General features: G+C 41.4%; 1 protein-coding gene across 1 annotated transcript; it reads right to left on the reverse strand.

Moving 5' to 3' along the window:
• Nucleotides 1–1,286: 1,286 nt before the first annotated feature.
• Nucleotides 1,287–21,036, reverse strand: LOC130123249 (ras-related protein ORAB-1-like). Its single transcript, XM_056292392.1, has 6 exons — nucleotides 20,382–21,036; nucleotides 10,625–10,697; nucleotides 9,991–10,086; nucleotides 7,070–7,165; nucleotides 2,636–2,767; nucleotides 1,287–2,523 (listed from the first exon to the last, which is right to left on the reverse strand). Exons 1-6 carry the CDS (start codon nucleotides 20,393–20,395, stop codon nucleotides 2,323–2,325), a joined length of 612 nt encoding a protein of 203 aa, XP_056148367.1. The 5' UTR covers nucleotides 20,396–21,036; the 3' UTR covers nucleotides 1,287–2,322.
• Between the last annotated feature and the right edge of the window lie 528 nt (nucleotides 21,037–21,564).

The following is a 21,564-nucleotide window of genomic DNA, read 5'->3' on the forward strand; positions in this document are numbered from 1 at the left end:
CGGTTTGCCATGGAACTCGAGTGAATGCTCTGATGGCTGTCACCATGTGATGAAGGCTCCTCTTTACAAACTGGAAAAAGATCTTCTTCAATTTGTCATTGCATGGGACCCATCCCATGTGACTCAACAGGGACTGAAAGCAAAGAGGTCCAGATTCAAGGCTGCCATCACTTGAAATGCTCTCCTCAGAAATGCTGAAAAACAACTGGCTTTCCCCCCGCAGCTCCGCAATGACTTCGGTGTCAGGTGTCAACATCCCCTGCTCAGTGGTTGGGAGTTCCACTGTTAGGACAGTGGTGGCTGCAGCCATTCACATACATACATGACAGGGATACCTGTTGCAATGCCCAGTTGTCTGTAAGGTGCTAGAGATCACAGAATTGAGTAGTTGCTCCTACAAGCAAGCAATACAACTTTTCCTCGTTGCTATCAGGCTCTCCTTCACCTTACAAATTTGGACCAAGGGCAGGAGAACATCCAGGTGGTCACTGACATCATCCTCAGTCAACATGGCTGGATACATGGAAATGTATTATAAGATACTATATCATTATAAGATGCATGTCCATGTATTCACCCTGGCATCTTTTGAGAGAACAAAAAAAACACAAGTTAACCGACCTGCTTATTAACGTCTGTGTCATTATTGGGCTCTAGTTGAATGTGTAATGCATTTGAGATGACTGACTTGAGAATTGTTTTAAGCTCTGAAACCGTAAAAAGGTGTGCTGTTCAGTGGAAAAAAAATATTACAACTAGAGTTTATACATCCAGATATTCATTATTTCAACACCAATATACACACATTTATATTATTTTCAAAATTAGGTCTCTTTTACTCAAGTGTTTTATAGGTACAGCCAAATTCCCGGTAATGTGAAAAGGCATTTGGGAATAAAACAGGATCTTATTCTGATAATTGAATTTAAAAAGGTAAGCCGACTGACGTCTACCGCTTAACACCTCAACACTTTATTTGAAGGGGTGTGCATAAGACTGACATGATCATGGTCATGAACATGGAGGAGTCTTTCTGAATGTTTATGACGACTGTTGTCATTATCATTCAATTATGTCATTTTAATGCAAAGTTAACATTGAGATGTCTGTTTTTGAGCTACAGACGCACGAAATATATCAAATCGAGCAGCTCAGTCCCACTCGGATTGCTACAGCAAAGACATGTCTCTCTCTCTCCTGGTGTCACATGGCAGGTCCTGTTCTCAGGTGCTCATCCACAGGGGAAACATTTACCTGGGAAAACATGGCCAGAAATGGTCTTGAAATGCTTTTAAAACTGAAGTCAATTGCCTTTATTAAGAAGAGAAGCGAACACAGAGTTTCCATATGCAATTCTGTACGGAAATTACACAGGTACTGGCCAAAAAACGACCCCTTATTATTGGCAAGTACATTTGCCATACAGATGTAGAAAATAATTCAAACATTTCTCTACACAGCTCAACAAGAATTGCAGACAGATATTTCCGGTTCATACAGTATGGTACTACAATATTTATTTTTTTCAGTTTAAGTATTACATGATGAGCAACAAATTGACAATGATCTTCGTCCATAAATTGAATGCAGAGATAACAGAGTCAAGACTACCCCAGTAATGTATTGAGCACTACAGATCTTGCAAATCAGATTTTACATTTATATATACATAATGTATATGTACATATATTTTTGCACTACACTTGCGATGTTGGACACTGATATTCCGAAGTTGGCGAGATATATAAATCCTTCAAAATCAGATAGACCATATGCTGATAACAGCAAAATAACCGTAAGGGATAGAAAATAATGCTGAGTCCATACAAACAGAAAACATTGTGAACTTGAGTCACACACCAAACCCACTGAAGGAATGCAGTGAAATTCTCATCCACACACTCACACAAACACACACTGTTCTCATAAACCTGCATACAGAGGGCCGTTTAACTAGGTGCCAAAGAATTTCTACCGTCTCTGACAGATCTCTGGGGTAAGAGGTAATGGGGCCATCGAGGGCAAACTGGAGATAATTAATGACGTGGCCATATCGTTTATCATCAATTACCAGGACAATGGAGAGAAGATATTTTTCCTTCTTTTCAGTTGTGCAACTATAATTAAGTATTTTACAAATACAGGCAACTTGAGTTTTTTTCTTAACATTACTTAGACATGTACTCCCTCTCTCGGTCCTTTGTGGTGGGGTATGTTGGGACAAAGTGGAGTTTAGAGGATGAAGGCTGGGTGGAGTGGCTGACAGGCCAGAGAAATGGGAGGTGGAGGAGGATAGGGGGAGTGCAACTGGGGGTGTGATTCTCAGCAGCATCCTCCTGTGGAAGGCTTGACAGTGGTGCCGGGGGTCAGCTTGACATTGGGCTTCTCCCCTCCACCTGCCGTGGCCCCGGGACCCATCCTCTTCTTGATCTCAGCTGCCATGGTCATGAAGGCCTGCTCGACATTAGTGGCATTCTTGGCACTGGTTTCCAAGAAGGGGATGCCAAGGGAGTCGGCAAACTCCTGGAAATATGGAAGAGAGAGAGAGGATTGAAACAGGTTGCCTGGTTGGGTATCATCCTGTGCCAATCCGTTATTCAGGCATTTTCTGGGCTCACCTGTCTGAGGCGCCTACCTTTGCTGTTGTGTAATCCACCACCTTCTTTGTCGTCAAGTCACACTTGTTTCCAACCAATAGCTTGTTGACGTTTTCACTGGCGTAGCGATCGATTTCTTGTAGCCATTGTTTTACATTGTTGAAGGACTCCTGAGACCGGGATGAGGGACAAGAAAATGTCAGTTGACATTTGCTTTAAGAAAAGCCTGTTATGGTTACGTGTTCAATATAAGATTATTTTTAAGACACAGATTGACATCACATTGCTCCAAACCAAGAATTTGATTAGCCATAAGAAAAAGTCATGACTTTGACCAAAAGAACATATTGTTACTCATGTACGTTCCCTAAAAGCTGCTCGTTTATCACAACCTAAAATTCTGCAGCATTCCTCAAAATTTTCCATTTGGAGGCCCAGACAGTTTTTACCTCTTCATGTTCTGACTGGGGTTAGTGATCAGTGTGACTGGTGTTGATTGTGGCTGGGCGCTGTGGCATTTGGACAAAGTCACTCTACAGCTGAGCCCTCTTCATCACATCAGATGTTGTAAAATGTGAAATGAAAATGGGATAGAGCTGGATAATATATCAATACAATATCAAAACTGTGACAGGAGACTAGATGTGTTGTGGTACTGTTGTTCTGGTAATGTGGTGATATAACTTAAATGTTGTCATTTCCCGGTCTTAAAGGCTGTACTACAGTAAAGAGACAATTTACTGAACTTGTTTGACAGGTTTTCGTTGAGTGAAATGAGCAATGACTGTCTCTAGATGCGTGGTCATCATATTCACATTAACTTGTATTTACATTATCTTAGGAAAGCACCAATATTCATCCCAAAAATTTAATCACATTATTGATGTTGAGGTATACAGTCAATAATGTCATATTTTATTTTGTCAATATTACCAAGCCCTACAGTAGGGCTTTATAATTGCTGATCTGTTGTAATGGAAGCAAAACAACCAAATAAAAATGTTTTCCTGATCTGAAAATAATCCAATTCATTTTACCTAATTTTCCAGACTTGTAAAGGGAGCCTGCATGAAGTCTGACAATAGATGGAGAGGAAAAGGCAGGAACATGCTCTCCTCACCACTCCATCAGCATGATGCAAGTAAGCCATTAATGAGAAAATCAGTTTTCCTCAGCCTATATGGTTTATGAAGGAGATGCAAAGGTTTTTCCCAGACATTTATTGAGCCTTTATCGAACAAAGAGGAATAATGATAGAATTCTGTCTGAGGATTTAAGAAAGGGAAGTTCATGTTTTACCCGTTATTTTTTTTTTCTGTGAACATTTTTAAGCTTCTTTAATGGTCAAGTAAAGCTTCAGGTATGTGCAACCAGGGGAGAAATTAACTTTTTTGAATATCGAAAATCTACCAGACACTCGAGATTTTTTTTTACCAGACACTAAATTATTTCACAAAAATGGAGGCAATAATACAGCAGTGCACATCTCTGGGCCTCAGGGCCCTGTGAGGATGCTGGTTTTCATTTTTTTCCAAGTGCTGATTTTGGAAAAGGAAAAACAAGATGCATTGGCCTTCAAGGCCTGCAGATGTGCAACACTACAATAATAGCAATAATAATACCTTTAACAAGCTGTGGATTTTAATGTTACAACATTCATTCAAATCTGAATGGAAATCTGTAGTAAACAAAATCCACAAGGATCTGAGAGAGTTTTTGTGTTTTGTTCTGGATGTGGTCATAATACACATCCACATTATAAAATGCATGTAATTTCCAAGGCTGTCAATGCAAAATAAAAATGACAATAATCTGTTTGGGGAATCACCTATAAAATGAAATTACCACATCCAGAACAAAATACAAAAACTCTCTCAGATCTTGTAGTTCCACTACATCTTATGTAGGAGGCGCGATCTGAAAGGGATTGGAGACTGCAAGGTGGTGACAGGGGAGAACATAGCTAGGCAGCATCGGATGGAGGTCTGTAGGATGACTGTGGAGACCAAGAAGAGGAGGCGAGTGAAGGCAAAGCTGAAGATCAAATGGTGGAAGTTGAAGAAGGAAGACTGTTGTGTGGAGTTCAGCGTGGAGTTAAGACAGGCACTGGGTGGTAGTGAAGTTGCTGGATGGCTGGACAACCACTGCAGAAATAGTGAGGGAGACAGCTAGGGAGGTACTTGGTGTGTCATCAGGACAGAGGAAGGAAGACAAGGAGACTTGGTGGTGGGATGAGGAGGTACAGCAAAGTATACAGAGGGAGAGGTTGGCAAAGAAGAAGTGGGATAGTCAGAGAGATGAAGAAAATAGACGGGAGTAAAAGTACTGATGACATATCTGTGGAGGCATGGAGATGTTTAGGAGAGATGGCAGTGGAGTTCTTAACTAGATTGTTTAACACAATCTTGGAAAGTGAGAGGATGCCTGAGGAGTGGAGAAGAAGCGTACTGGTACCGATTTTCAAGAACAAGGGCGATGTGCAGAACTGTAGTAACTACAGAGGTATAAAGTTGATCAGCCACAGCATGAAGGCAGGTTAAGAGGAGCGGTGACGATTAGCGAGCAGCAGTATGGTTTCATGCCACAAAAAAGCATTACAGATGTGATGTATGCATTGAGAATGTTTACTGAGAAGTATAGAGAGGCCAGAAGGAGTTACACTGTGTCTTTGTAGATTTAGAGATTTAGAGAAAGCATATGACAGGGTGCCAAGAGAGGAGGTGTGGTATTGTATGAGGAAGTCGGGAGTTGCAGAGAAGTATGCAGGAGTGGTGCAGGATATGTATGAGGGAAGTGTGACAATGGTGAGGTGTGCGGTTGAAATGACAGATGGGTTCAGGGTGGAGGTGGGATTACATCAAGGATCAGCTCTGAGCCCTTTCTTGTTTGCAATGGTGACTGAAAGTCAGTAGGAGCAAGACGGAATTCCTATGCGTGAATGAGAGGGAGGACAGTGGAATTGTGAGGATGCAAGGAGTACAGGTGACGAAGGTGTATGAGTTTAAATACTTGGGGTCAACTGTCCAAAGTAATGGGGAGTGCAGAAGAGAGGTGAAGAAGAGAGTGCAGGCAGGGTGGAGTGGGTGGAGAAGTGTGTCAGGAGTGATTTGCGACAGAAGGGTACCAGCAAGAGTTAAAGGGAAGGTTTACAAGATGGTTGTGAGACCAGCTACGTTTATGGTTTGGAGATAGTGGCACTGATGAAAAGACAGGAGGTGGAGCTGGAGGTGGCAGAGATGAAGATGCTAAGATTTTCACTGGGAGTAATGAAGAAGGACAGGATTAGGAACAAGTATATTAGAGGGACTGCTCAGGTTGGACGGTTTGGAGACAAAGCAAGAGAGGCAAGATTGAGATGGCTTGGACATGTATAGAGGAGAGATGCTGGGTATATTGGGAGAAGGATGCTGAATATGGAGCTGCCAGGGAAGAGGAAAAGAGGAAGGCCAAAGAGACCATGTCTAATATGAACTTGCACTTTCTAAAAAGAAAAGGTTTGTTATGCAACCATTTTGGTCTAACCCTAACCTTGTCTTCATTTTCATAATATAATAAAGCTGGGTTAACTGTTTACGCTCTTCCATGCGCAACTCACATCTACGTTTGACTCAGATTGGGCAACGACAACAATATGCAAAATTTCCTGTTTTGGTTGTAACCTAGAGGAAATTGTTCCTTTATAACGTTAATATTTTTTGGATTATCAAAATTCTCAATAACTTTTCATCATGTCCCTGCCTGATCTGAGTCAACCGTAGATGCAAGTCATGCATGCGTGAACATTAACGGTTTACCCAGCTTTATTATAATATGAAAATAATTATTACTTTTGGTTCATTCAGTGTTCCTCCAGTTCTCCTGCGGTGAGATCAGCAGTGAATAATTTGCTGATTTGCGAAATACAATTGACTTCTCATTTACTTTCAAGACTCATACCCAAATACATGTTTTGACACTTTCACTGCCCAATCTAAGTCAACTGTGCGAGTGCATGCGTGACTCACATCTACAGTCGACTCAGATCGGGCAGCAACAGAGAGCAGTGTAGGTCGTGCGAGCCAGAGAGTGAACGGAGAGAGGGAGCGGCGGTACCGAGAATTAACTTTTTTCCAAAGGTTTTGAATCATCACAACCATGAGAATTTCTTGATCATACCGTCATAACTGTGCATAAAAAAATATTAGGCTGATGGGTCCGGTAGTATGCAAGATTAGCTACAGACAGAAACGCACGCGCACAAGTACGCATGCATGCGTGCGACCAAACGCAACATCCCCCCCAGGCTTACCGCCTGGTGAGAATAAGTCATTAAATAAAACCAACACCATACTCACTGAGAAGCAAAATGGCTTTTAGGAAAGCTCATTAGTTACCCACCACCATGACAGGTAGGGCTAACAAATCGACCCACCAATGTCCCAAATCTAGATGCATTTGGTGGGTGTTAATTCCCCACTCTGTGTGTAACTGACCTGGTCTGTGACATCATAGACTACGATGATACCATGAGCACCTCTGTAGTAGCTGGATGTGATTGTACGAAACCTTTCTTGCCCCGCTGTGTCCCACTGAATAAAAGAAATAAAAGAAAAAAAACACATTCAAACTTGGTAGGCAGTTTTACACTTAAGCTGTGGAGAAAAATGTGATGTTTGTAAAGGCAGCCAATAACACCTTTATGTGATTCATATGTAACAGATTAAAATTGCAACTTCACTATATTTAGCTGTTCAGTTCTGGGATTTAAGATTTCCAATGAAACATCCTGAAGCTTCAGAATCTTTGCACGTCCAAGCTTTTGTTTTACAGCAATTGCTGGTTTCTCTCGCCCTTTCAACCGAATCATTCATTCATTCACAGCTACCAAATACAGTGGGATGACTCTCTAATAGGATACCCATGGATAATCAACCTACAATGACTGTCACATAATCACAGCAGACACTGAACACAAACAAACATAAACAAGGTGTAATTCCTTTCACCTGTAAGGAATTAAGCAAATTACATCAGTGTTGTTACCAAATAGGTCTTTTTAACTACAGACCAAGCAGAAAGTTCAAGACATAACTCTGTACATGAAGAATGAGGACATGCTAGTATTTCTTAAAGAGACTTGGTTATTATTCTTTTGAGCCAGTGACATTCTATAGCTTAGGTTTTATACCTCAGCCAGTTCACAAGTTCTGCATCCATTTGGAGTTAAACAAAAAACTGACCCATCATTAATGGGCCAAAAATAGGAAGTGGCCGTTTCTTACACCATTTCTCCTCTCACTTTCATTTAGCCACACTTCCTATCAATGGGTTAAGTACAATATTCAAATTCAAAGCATTTCTCCACTTGCCTTGCAAGGTAGAACTCGGACCTATTCACAAGTCATTTAGTTTAAGAGGCTGCTTTAGCCCTGCAAATATACTATTTGATTATGCATTCAGATGACAGTCAAAATCAAAGGGATTATAATGCATAGCACACCTTTACTTCAGATGATCTAATTTTAGACAAATTCAGTAATAGCACATGGCTGTAATTAAGACAGTCAGCAAGGAGCGCTGGCTTCCTATTTTAGACTTAAAGCTAATGAGAGCAGTATGGGTCAATTTATTTTTATCAGTACAACAAATGCAAACATTATAGGATACTTAATTAGCAATATATCAAACAGTTTCCTGTTTGATACATAGCTAATTAGAGCTGTTAAAACTGAATATTATTCATCCAGAGTTTGACAATTACACCAATTCTTGCCTCTCTTCACTGGCTTCCTATCCATGTTCGATCAGACTTCAACACGCTTCTGCTGACTTATAAAATCCTAAATGGGCTTGTCTCCTCAAACCATACATTCCATCTCGAGCTCAGTGCTCTAAAAATACAGGGGTCCTGTGTGTACCCAAAGTTAAAAAGAAGTCAGCTGGTGGCAGGGCCTTTTCCTATCGGGCCCTGTTCTTGTGGAATAACCTGCCTGCTGCAGTCAGACAATCAAGAGTCTGTTGAGTCCTTTAAATCCAAACTGAAAACTCATCTTTTTGCTTTAACCTACAATTAGTTGCCTTTAAAGTGAGTACTTCACAACCTGTGCTGCATGGTGGGTCGGTTTCTGTCTCAATGAATTTACCAAGCACTGTTGTGCCGATGAAATTATAGAGTATAGATTCTTGACTACTGCAAACTGTTCTCTTCTCTCCTGTCTCTTCTGGCGTGTATGCGAGTGGTGTGATGTGAAACTCCCCAGTATGCACGTTGTAGTCTGTCCTCCTCCCAGGTCTCCATGGTGATGGTGGTCACCACCATGATCCTTCTCTCACTCCGATGTGTGACTAATTTTTGTTCTTTTCTCTTTTCCCGTGTATGTGAAAGGTGTGATGTGAGTTTCCTCTGTGTGCGTGTGTAGTCTGTCCTCCTGCCAGGTCTACATGGTGATGGTGGTCACGTGGCTCAGGTCCTGGGCTGTTCCGGTGGCATCTGGACACTGCTTAGCATCCTCCTCATCATATTCTTGATATATCTTATAATTCCATTATAATTCTGTTATGCTCTTTCAGTGTTGTATTCTGTAAATTGTGTTTTATTCTGTATACACAACATCCATTGCATGTTGTCCATCTTGGGAGAGAGAGCCGTCCTGTTTCTCTCCCTGAGGTGTCTTCCTATTTTTTCTCCCTGTTTTAAGTTTTTTTTTTTTAGGGCGCTGTTCCTTATCTGATGCGAAGGTCTAAGGACAGGATGTTGTGTTGCTGTAAAGCCTACTGAGGCAAATTTGTAATTTGTGATATTGGGCTAGACAAATAAAATTGGATTGAATTGAAAAATAAAGTGGTAAACTGTTCTAGAGCATATAGGCAAAATATCTGATTGACGTCCACGGATGTACAATACTAACAACAACTGAGAGACTAATGATGTCGCATTATGTCTCAAACTGTATCGAAAACCACAACCAGACAAGTTTTCAGTCTCCTCATGTCTTGTTGTCAACAACCTTACTTGGTTGGCACACTGCTCCAGCGGAAAAATGTGCTCATGAAAATATGAGTTCAAAGTTAAATGGTTACATATTTAAGATAACCTTATGTCTCATTTTAACTAAGCTCATGAAAAAAGGTTTTAGGCAACTTTCAAAACCCTGTGAAAAGTTAACACAAACACACATCTAGTACTCTGCTGACTCAATTGTGTCAGTAATACTGAAGGGTGATATAACCGACAGCATAGCAGACCGTATGAAACCAGCAACCACTGTAACTGATAGCTGGATGCAGTATTCAGGCCTTGGTACCATGTCCTACCATTCACTAAAAATGCAGTGAAAATGTAAAAATGCAGTGGTTTGTTTCAATTTGTGAGGGTGTGGAAGGAATGAGAGGAATGTGTCTTCAGGCTACTTACAATCTGAAGTTTAATAGTCTTCCCATCTAGTTCTATGGTTCGTATTTTGAAGTCCACACCAATAGTGCTTATGTAGCTTTCTGTGTATGTGTCGTCCTGTGGAGAGGAGAAAGAGGAGTGAATCAGACACTGCTAAACTTCGAAGAACATTCACTCTCTGAATTCATGAAGTTCTGTTAATATTGGCATGAGTGGAATTCGCCATATTGTTTGTAGATTGGTTGCTAAGAAATGGGGGCAGGCTATCGGTATGAATGAAGAAAATGAGTGTTTTCAATGAACATGCGTATTGGCCCAACTTTCAAAAATACCAAAATGTACAGTTTGAGTAGATTAGACATGTACACATGCATCCCATTTACAATAACCCAGATAATCCCTCATCCAGATGATGAAGCAGCAATGATAACTAGGATATAGCGCTGTCATCCAAGGCAGTGGAATAAATATTTTCTCCATGTGCACACAGTGATTGTTGAGATCTGAGTGAAAGGAGACAACAGCTTAGAACAAAGATTACCTTAAAAACCATATAAATAATTTCATGGCAGGGTCCAGCGGGCCATCCCTCGCCTCACTGTAGCTAAGTACCAGACAGAGGGAAATGGAGAAATTGCCTGTGATTCGTACTTACCGCAAATCGGAGAAGAAGGCAAGACTTTCCAACACCAGAGTCACCAATCAGGAGCAGCTTGAATAAATAGTCACTGAGGGATGAAAAAAAGGACAGGAAGAATCCAGGTTAGACCGGCGGACACAACCCCAACTACAACAGGACTTCACAAGTCACTTGTGGTGGTGCTCAGAATAGGATCGGCAAAACAAACGGATCACCTGAAACAAGTACTGGACCAGTGTTTTCCTGAATTATCTGTCTACATATTATCTGTCCTCTCGTAGCACCCCCCTTCCCATCCACCCCTGTATGTTTGTGCTATGTTTATCTGTTGTCTTGTTTCACCGCCGTTTATTTTAAAGCGACTTTGAGTGCTAGAAAAGCGCTATATAAGTTTGATTTATTATTATTATTATTATTATTACTACATATAAACATCATGATCAACCATGGCCATAATAAAATTATATTTTTTCAAAAAGTATAGGCTGTGGTGCTGATGTTTAATATAGATGTGACGCTGTCACAATAATGAAAGGGGGGGGGGACTGACAAAAATGGCAGAGATCAAAATTTCCTTGCACAAAATTTAACTGTTATGTTTAGGGATGTCCCACGATGATCCAAGACATTGGTATTGGAGCTGATCAAGGCTTATTTTCATTGATCAAATTGGCTATATTAAACCCAATCAAGTTAGGATTCTTTATTTTACTGTCTTGTCCTCCATCTGCCATCTGTCATATAGGGTTGTAAACACTCAACTGCGCTCCACTGAGGTGTTGTAAACTGATATTACCCATAACTTGCAACAGTGAGGCATGCAGCTTAAACTTCTGCAATATGGAACTTGTTTAAATTGGAGAATGAAAGCAGCCCAACAGCCACTTGTGATGTCAGGAATGCCAGTGTTTGGTGAGGCAGGAATAACTGGGCCACTCTCAACATGCCTAATATGATTGTGACACACTTTAAAAGAAATGATTTGAAGGATACAATGAGTTTATGTGTTTGTTTTAGAGTGTCTTTTGTTTTTGGTCAGGTTTTTGTATATGTACAAACTATTGCATTTAAGTTTTTTGTAGTCTTTGTCATTTCATTAGAAATACCATGTGACTGCAGTATCCCCAAGTTTCTGTGCCTAATTGCCCATTCTGCATTTCTGCGGATTCTTGATGTATGGAGTTTCTTAGCATAAAAACGGGTGGAATTGGGGTTATTAAACTGGGGCTTGGATGTCAAGTCCATTTCTGATTTGGTCTACTTGTCACTGCAGATGCAATCTGTTCCTTATTTAGCAGATATTGGTTGAGGCACACACATTGCAGCTGTGTGGCATCATATAACCACAACTTCCCATTTGTCCCAGTTCAGCAGAAAGAGTATATACCATTTGATTGAAGTATGTCCTAAAAAAAAAAAAAGTCAATTGATAGTCCTGATATTATATTTTTCTTTATGCAGAGATATTAAAATCAGGCATAGCTTACTAACTGGAGTGATTTTACAAATTTGAATGTACTCTAAGTGTGCACTGTGCAAGTGAACTAAGCAGGAAAATATAAATATCAGATCAAGAATGTGCATCGGCAGTCTTAATATTAACTGACTTGTGTCTGATCAGCTGCAAAAAAACTTGATCAAGATAAGACTATCACTACATAGTCTTGATCAAGACATCACTAATTACGAGCATCCGGGTAGCGTTGTGGTCTATTCCGTTGCCTACCAACACGGGAATCGCCGGATCGAATCCCCGTGTTACCCCCGGCTTGGTCAGGCGTCCCTACAGACACAACTGGCCATGTCTGCGGGTGGGAAGCCGGATGTGGGCATGTGTCCTGGTGACTGCACTGGCACCTCCTTTGGTTGGTCGGGGCGCCTGTTCAGAGGGGAGGGGGAACCGGGGGAAATAGCATGATCCTCCCACATGCTATGTCTCCCTGGCGAAACTCCTCACCGTCAGGTGAAAAGAAGCGGCTGGCGACTCCAAATGTATCGGAGGAAGCATGTGGTAGTCTGCAGCCCTCCCCAGATTGGCAGAGGAGGTGGAGAAGCAACCAGGATGGCTCAGAGAGCAGGGTGATTGCCCAGGTACAATTGGGGAGAAAAGACATCAATAATTACCTTTGTAAGTGTTCAGTTGATTTGGTTAGTTTTCACACTTAGGAATCTGGCTAAAGGAACGTAAAACTAGTAAATTGTAAATAATAGCAACTTCTTGATAGCCACTTCAAAAGTAAACACCTTGTATAATTCAAAGCTACTGTAGGCCAAGTTTCATTTCATTAGACCTTCTAGATAAAAATCAGATTAAACAGAACATTTCCCTACCTAATCTTTCAGAAAAGCTTATTGATATTTACCAAGAATGAATAAGATAGACAAGGAGAAGGGCAGTGAGGTCAACTCGGACTGTAAAACTTAGCCAAACCTGAAAGACCTTCACTGAATGCCCTATATGCCCTATAAAGCCTCAGATTGAAAAGAAAAATAGATTGTCAGATCCAATACCTAAATCTGTTTGCCTATGTGCGATTACATTAGATTGTCATGTTTTTCTGTGGCATGTGCCTGAAATGTTTTGTGGTCATGTGCAGCAGAAGAAAAATCAGTGGACGGGCTGCACAACAATCCCTGAACAATGCCTGTATAGCTAACTGGCAAGCACAGCAAACTTGGGAGTGAAAATGGCAAGAAGTGAATTAGAACCTGATATTACTCTGGATTTATTATCTGCATTTTTTTTCAAGTGAAACATTTCATGATAAACCAGACATGTACAAAGTACACCAAACGCCTGAGGCTCTAGCTACTTCTTAAACAACCGGCAAAAACTTGGGTGTGTTAGGTGTTTTCCGCCTAGCAAAAGGGATCGATGTTTTTTTTTTTTTTTTTTTTTTGCGGGTGTTGCTACAAAGCTGCATAACTGTTAACTGATGGTTATGCATATTGTCAGAACACTCATTGAAATTTGTACATTTTGTGGAGGGGACGGGGGGGAGGGGATGGCGGTAATCTTTGTGAGGCTGTTTATACTCAGCATTACAATGCATCTTGGGTGATCCGACCACAAGTGGACCGCTCTAAAGTACGTCAGTTCACATCTGGCATTAGAATGCGTGTCCACATGCGTATGAAGTGACCACTTGTGAATTGATCTCACTTCCCTGCTCTATATGCAAGTAAACACATACATCACTCTGGTAGGGGTGTGTGGTTTAGCCTCGGCTGCAAGCGGAGAGCATGGGACAGCAGCACACAGGCCCATGCGAGTGAACGAATAAAAGACACTATTAAACAAAGCCTGTGTTAACCACCTAAAACCGTGTCTGCCTTCATCTCGAACCCTTCCCATGGCACGTGTCACAAATAAACACACACAGAAACACGAGGAGAAAGGAATCAAAGTAACAGGCATTTCACAAAATGAGACGTCCATGCTCAGTCAAACCTTATTTTAATGTGCCATCAATTAGTACGTGCTGTTTAAATACACATTATGATGATAATGTTGATGATGATCTGTCTGAAAGCCCTCAGACCCCTGACCTGATATATTGCATTTAAGAAACAGTCGATTGTGGGTAAACTGTTTCACATTATTACAATGGCATGGATGCAACAAATGCATGTAGCGCCGGATAGAAATATTCTGAGGAGGAAAATTAACTGAGTGAATTAGGAGCATCAAACTCCGATTGTTTGTCTTTCATTTTGTACTCAAAGTACACAGCAACATCCCCCTGGCAAAACTCCTCACTGGCAGGTGAAAAGAAGCGACTGGCAACTCCACATGTATCAGAGGAGACATGTGGTAGTCTGCAGCCCTCCCTGGATCGGCAGAGGGGGTGGAGCAGCGACCGGAACGGCTTGGAAGAGTGGGGTAATTGGCCGGATACAATTGGGAAGAAAAGGGGGAAAAGCCAAAGATAAAAAATACTTGAAACTCATTCTTAAAACTCATTATGTGGGAAAATGTAAATGTCTGAACACTAGTTTGTAATTCTCAAACTGAGTCCTGCTCAGATTATTTAAATTATTCAAGCGGGTTTGAGAGGGTCGTCTCTGCGCTGCAATGGATAAATAATCTTGAATGAGCAAGCGGGTGGGGGCTCTTCCAAAGTTGTGGGTCTGATGCGTGTCAGAAATTGCAGATGAGGAATAAATAAATAAACCCAGGAGGAGGCTTTGGTGACTGCCTGGTCAAGAGGACACCGGTTGACTAGGCGGTCATTCAATGTGGCCTGGAACACGTGTGGATTTACACTTCAAATGCGATGTGGACAGATGGGTTCCAGGCCACCTCCGAATGTGGCCTGAGCAACTGGATCTCAAGATGCATTGAGGACACACTGGGTGCATTCACAACTGTACTTACAGCTGTCCGCTTGTGATTGGATCACCCAAGACACATGTTAATGTCAGGTGTAAACAACCTGGTGATTGAATTTGACAATATGGTGTTGGGTGTCGTTTTTGCTTTGGATTGTGAATGAAAGGCTTTGGTAATTAAGGTGCGATTGTGTCACATTAGTCCTATACAAGTGACCGTGGTCATACGGTTGTCTCTTGTCTATGGCAGCAGTTTCCAAACTTTTTGGGCGACATAATATCCCAATCGGGTTGATGCAATCCCAATTCGGCCACACCTTACAATCCATCTATCCATCCATCCATTATCCAAAACGTGTATCCTGCTCTCAGGGTCGTGGGGATTCTGGAGCCTATCCCAGCAGTCATTCGGGGGCAGGCGGGGACACACCCTGGACAAGCCGCCAGGCCATCACAGGGCCACACTGCAACAATGTTTCAATAAATTGCAACATCATAACACACAAGACATCACTTTTAAAGAGCAAAGAGGATGGATGGGTGAGGGCGAAGACACACAGGCTCAGAGGCAGATAGGCCCATCATGAGAGAAGACGGGGGAAAAAATGCTGTCATATTTTCCGCCGCATTTAAGAAAAATTGAATCAGGTTTAAATTACAATTAACCAGAGCGGTTACAGAAATTAGAACACCAGTAATTTGAATATAATTGTAATAAAGTTACACACGATCCACCACGTAAAGAATAACACCATTACATTTTTTCTGTCTTACACCCCCTAGAAGCAGCTAAAGCACCCCAAAGGGTGTGCGCACCACCCTTTGGGAATCTCTGATCTATAGTATTAGCTTGGGATTTTGTGGATTGTTTAGTGGGAGGTAGCCTACTTAGAGAGGGTCCAGAGCAGGTCGGACAAGTCCAAGCCAGTTAAGACTACCAGTAACATTAGCATTACCCAAGTCAATATGTACATCACCCCAAAAATAAAATAACATGCTGCACTACACTCAGAGCTTAGTTGTTACTAAATATTCTACACCTACCTACTGGCAGGTGTAACCATAGTATTGACAGGTGCAAGCTAACTCACAGCAAAATTAATTATTAGCAAACAACAACACAACATCAACAACAACAATACACCAACAGCACCAACACAAAAGACACGGCTCACTTACAGCATCTGGAATGACTATTTTTAGAAAAAAAGAAAAGCTATTTGCTATTACCAGAATTTACACTGGCCTATATTCCCTGGATGTAGAATATGAAGGTGTCATCTATACCTGTTATTGGCTGGCCAGGCTGCTGTGTGCGTCCATGTTTACATGGGTAAACTGTTCTTGACTGGGTGGCTGCTTTTGATGGATGTTTTATAGGAAACTAATTTATACATTAATAAGTCTTCCATAGCTACATTACTTACCCTACCACCCAAATTAGTAAACTGCTAGTTAACAACTTTTTACGCCAGTCCTTTTTAAGGTCTTAGTATAATAGACAATCGATACTTTGTAATGGTTTCGCGATGCATGGTCCAACCCTGCCAGGTCCAAAAAGCACTGAGGTAAATAATATGGGGGGGGGGGGTAAATGCCCATTCAATTTGAATAGTGCTGTTAATGTTTATGTCAATTTAAGTAATGCATTTTTGCTGAGTGTGTCTGACTGACTTCTACAGCTATGAGGGGCGGATGCATAAAGTCATCCACACTCAAATCACAGCTCAAGGACGCAAAGAAAATCTTTGTTTGCTTGTATCACAAGAGAAATGTTCTTCTGAACGCATCTACTCGATCCAAGACAAACTTCCCTGATAATCAATTAATTTAAATATTCAAGAAGAGTTAACCTAGCGAGTGTCAATGGTGGTTTAGTGAAGATATCAATCAGGGCTGCCAGAACAATATAAAAAGCATAATAAAAAGGATATCTGATCTCACTGCACTAAAAGAAAAAGCTTTAGACAGTAATAGGACTAATCTGAATTTCTGGACTTCCTAAACCTTTAACCTACTGTAGGTTTTAGTCACAGAAAGCGGTGGTCAGCATCTGAATCATAGCTGTACATCATTATATTCTTGTCAGCGACAATACATTTACAAGCAATTGAAACTGAAAAAGGAACAACGCTGAGCTCAGCAACATTTTCAGACAGAACTACCAGCTGGAGTTTAGCAGATCATGTGATACTGACCATCTGAACTCGACTTAACGGAGTGAGCAAAAACTCCCTTAATTTCTGAACAGGGAGGTGGACTACAGATTCGACAGATGCTCATCAGTGCCGCTGGGTTCTTCTTTTCATCTCTAAAATGCAATGTGCAAGGCCAAGGGTAATGTTTCTACCAAATGCAGGGCATTCTACCTTGAGACCCAATTCAAAGTATGCAGCATCAAAAACAAACGGCAAACACTATCTTATGAGAGAAGGCTCACTGACCAGGGTTGAAACACTGGTTTAGGCTAAAAAAGGAAATCCAAAAGGTTTAAGCTTTTAAAGTTGCAGTCTGTGTATAGAGGCAGAACCATCTTCCTGTGCAACTATGTTGGAAAGGCAAAAACTCCATTGATTCCCTTCTCTAAGTACTTCAAAATACAAATATCAACTGATATCTGTGTTTTGTATTTAATCATTGTTTAGATCAACTTCTTGCTACAAGAAAAGATGTGAGTGCACACACAACACTCTCTTAAATGACAATGTGAGAATGAACACTATTACTGTGCTGAAGATTATATTACTATTTCTTTGGAAAAAAGAGGCAATTTCTTGACTGCACCATCTTCTATGTCGTCTTCTCTGGTGGTACAAACTACTGGATGCATGGACCTGGGAAGATGATCTTATTTTGTCTGAGCCAACCTAAGCCCTCATGTTGGGATGCAGTTTCCAATAAATAAAAGATTAGGTACAGGCATCACAGAATAGTCCCAATTAAAAAATCAAGTACCAACAGCCTTTTCTCAAATGAAACCCAGAAGTCACAATAAAATCGTTTACTGCTTTATCCACAAAGAAACATTAAAGTATGCCAGATAGCCCTATCTGACCATAACGTATTAAGTCTCCATACTTTAGCGATGCATTCAAGTCATTACAATCATGTAAAAGTTAGGCAAGCTGTTCTAGAGTTCATTGATACTTCTGGGACTTATAATCCATATTGGCAGAGAAAACGGCACTCCACACTTCTTGCAACAAATACAGCTGAGCCTGAAAGCCTGAGTGGTTTCCTGCTTCCTACGACAATCTCCCGTTCTTCCTCTTAACCCTTGTGAGAAATTCCAGTCATGCCCACTTCCTTAAACCCATAGCAGGGAACAATGGCTGTTCCTGTGCAAGCCAGGCTAGTTACTTATGGCTCAGGAGAACACTCAGAAGATGGTATAGATCGGGAGGGATAGGAATGTCAAAAACCAGCATGACACTTCCACTCAAGACGTGTGGGCAAATAACCAAATTAAATACTCAAAACACTACTCCACATAGCAAATCCTCCATTGCAAGCTTACAAATTCAAATGATCTACATTCTCCCAACAAGTGTATCCAACAAGTGTATCAGATACATGTAAATATACTAATGCTGGCATCAAATTACGCTATTCAGACATTCCTGACTCCAGACTCAGTAGAATCATTCCGAAGAACACCAAGGTTTCTTTTTTCCCTGCTTTATCACATGCGCAACAAAGGGAGTGTGATCACATGGCAGAAAGTTTTGAATTCGACACAACTATGGAGCAACCGTGTGAACGTTCCATGCTGTCACTTAAATTAAGTTAGAAATTCAGGCAATCAATAATCAATAAGATGAGAATGCTGCATGCGAGTACCAGTTGTTTGGAAATTAACATGGGTATGGAAATTAACAAATAAGCTCAAGAAAGGCACAGAAAAGCCCCTAATCATCTGACCTGAATCAGAGACAGCCCTGTGAGGTCAATTCTAAGAATGGTAAACTAAATGAAAGAGAGCGGTGTAAAAGCAAGGGATTGCTCAACATTAGTAGTGAAATAGTAGACTTTAATATGGCATGTGACTGCCACATGACAGACGGTGTGGAGTACGAGTGGCTCAATACAACCGTTTCATATGATGACAGAACTCTAGGTCACGTGCAGCTTACACTACTTAGGACAGGAAACTCATTACCTAGATGTAAACAATTCACTTTTACTAGGAGTCAGCTACTTTGACAAAGGAATGATTGTGCTTAATAACAGCTGATGTGAAACTGGACTACATTTGGTACCATGCAACAGGTCCTACTTTTTAATTTAAAAAGAGCATCTGGTGGAAAGTCCAGGCTCAAAAGTCACTCACAGTAGAGGCCAAATAAACTTGTTTTCACAAAAGAAAAATTTTTCATTTTCTTCAGTTAAACACTGGAAAATGTTCAGCACATATCAGCCATGGGGCGGGGGGGGGGGGGGGCTTAGTATCGCATGACATCTAATTTCAGTGGAAGATATGTTTTGCTGTATTAGGTGCTATAGAGAGAAAACAGAATAGTCTTTTTGGGCATGCTTACGTCTACTTTTCATAGCTGTGGTGTCTGGCACGGCCATACAGATTTCATACATAATTCACTTAAGGTCATTTACATAGCATATTTGGTTCTCACTATTCACTCACAAGACACATTCAAGTGTGTGAGCTATATCTATTGAAATCGCTCCATACACATCTTATACAGCATTGCAGTCCGATACACAGAGTTGCAGTAATACGTGACTAAGAACACTGCCTTAGCATTTTATCATCCAAGAGCTAAGTACCTTAAGTCTTCATTTGAAAATTAACCTTAAATTGCCCTTAAAACTACAATATGTCCTGTTGTTTTGTTTTGTTTTTTTAAGTTCAAGCATGAGCCGTGCCACTTGTCTAATGGGTTACAGACGCAATGCATGCAGTAGGTGGCAAAACTCCTAGTCACTGGCACGAAGCAAATTCTGAAACGCTTTTTAAAAGATACATCCTGAGAACAACCCTCAAGTCAAGCACATTGGTATAGCGTATTGCCATTAGTGTAATAGCGGTATAGTACACAAGTATTCATATATTTATACCAAGTCTATACAGTACTCTTTTGGTACTAGTTTATATTCGTTAATATGGTCGTAATTCGCGTGAAAAAAGAAGTACAATTGGAACAGTATTTGTATAACTCATTAGCATAATCATTTTATTGGCTTCATACTGGCTACACATATGATGTGCCCTTCGGGGAAAATGAAGCGATTTCGTCCTATTCTCTACCGCGTATACAGGTGGACACAAGGACGTCAGCTGATTTTAGCAGCTAGCTCCTAGCTTACGCTAGCTCGGCTCGGTTTTGCCTGCGATACTAACCCGACTGCTCAAGCAAACACGGCTGATCAGCTCGCCCCCCCCCCCAAAAAAAAAGCTAGCGCAGAGATTTTTCACACTCACTATTCGGGATTCATCGTTGACTCGTCGTGTGGTCAAACCCCAGCTGTCTTACGGTCGGATGGCAGGAGGGACGATTCCCGGTCCGAACAGGAGCGGCGGTTAGCTTAGCTAGGGACGGTTAGCTTCTCAGTGAAAAACCCAAAATGGCTGCAAATCAAACCAGGAAACGGCTAGCATTGGCTAGCCGGCTTGAAGGTGTAGGAACAACACGAGAAATCCGCGGCGGGACCGGGGTCTACCATTAACCGGTTCTCCAAATGTAAGCGTCACTGAAACGACGAGTTAAAGGAGAAAACGGCGGACGGTGACTTGTGTCCGTTGTTTAGACGTTAACGCTCGCCGTCTCTCTCTCTCTCTCTCCCTCTCTCTCTCTCTGACGCTGCGGCAACAGCGCGAGCTGTCAAGCCCGAGAGCGGTGACGTCATTTAGTGAAACGTGGCAGAGAGAGCGGCCGGCCGGTCTCGGTTCCAGCGTATACGGTGTTTAAACTACGCCGTACGACGCGAAGTCAAGCGGTAAGAATAACCCTATAGCCCGAGGGGACGCACCAAAATCGCTAACCATGCCAGAAATCAACAGTCCCACTGTACACTGTTTGTTGTCTGAGCTCGTTCATCTTCCCTTCATTTATTTTGTTCACTGAAAAAGAAAAAGAAAACGTTTCTAGAGGTTGATTCTTGATACGTTGCACTGACCAAACACTGAGACCATTCCGGAAGCGTCCGCTGGTGTTTCGAGTCATGCCATGACTCACTGCTGTGTCATCAGTGGTAGAAACAGGCATACATGACGAGTAACTCATGTTAGCACTTGTACAGTTAGTCAACCAATGGGAAATATGAGTCAGGCTGATACATTCCTATATTAATAATAATAATAAAAAAAGATTTCAATACATTTGGTTTGGATGAAATATGCTTGCTGATGGGTTGAGAGGGTGGATGAGCCTCTCAGCCAACCTTAACAACAGAGCCTCTCTGAGGGGCTCTCTGCAGCAGGTGCCTTCTGGTGCCCATGTCCACAAAATGAGGGGGGAACATTCTATACCACTCCCTGGATTTGTGGACCTGAGTCTTCAAATCAACGTCTTTAGCCATGACTATTGGTTGACTAATAGGATCAGGTGTGTAACTGCTTGGTTGGAACAACACAATTGGATGACTAATAGGATCAGGTGTGTAAC

Source organism: Lampris incognitus, chromosome 13, assembly GCF_029633865.1.
Source record: "Lampris incognitus isolate fLamInc1 chromosome 13, fLamInc1.hap2, whole genome shotgun sequence".
NCBI classification, from domain to species: domain Eukaryota; kingdom Metazoa; phylum Chordata; class Actinopteri; order Lampriformes; family Lampridae; genus Lampris; species Lampris incognitus.

Coding starts and splice junctions, on each gene's coding strand:
- LOC130123249 (XM_056292392.1), bottom strand. Junction 10,087..10,624: donor GCCTTCTTCTCCGATTTGCG/GTAAGTACGAAT, acceptor TCCTCTCCACAG/GACGACACATACACAGAAAG. Junction 7,166..9,990: donor AGACTATTAAACTTCAGATT/GTAAGTAGCCTG, acceptor TCTTTTATTCAG/TGGGACACAGCGGGGCAAGA.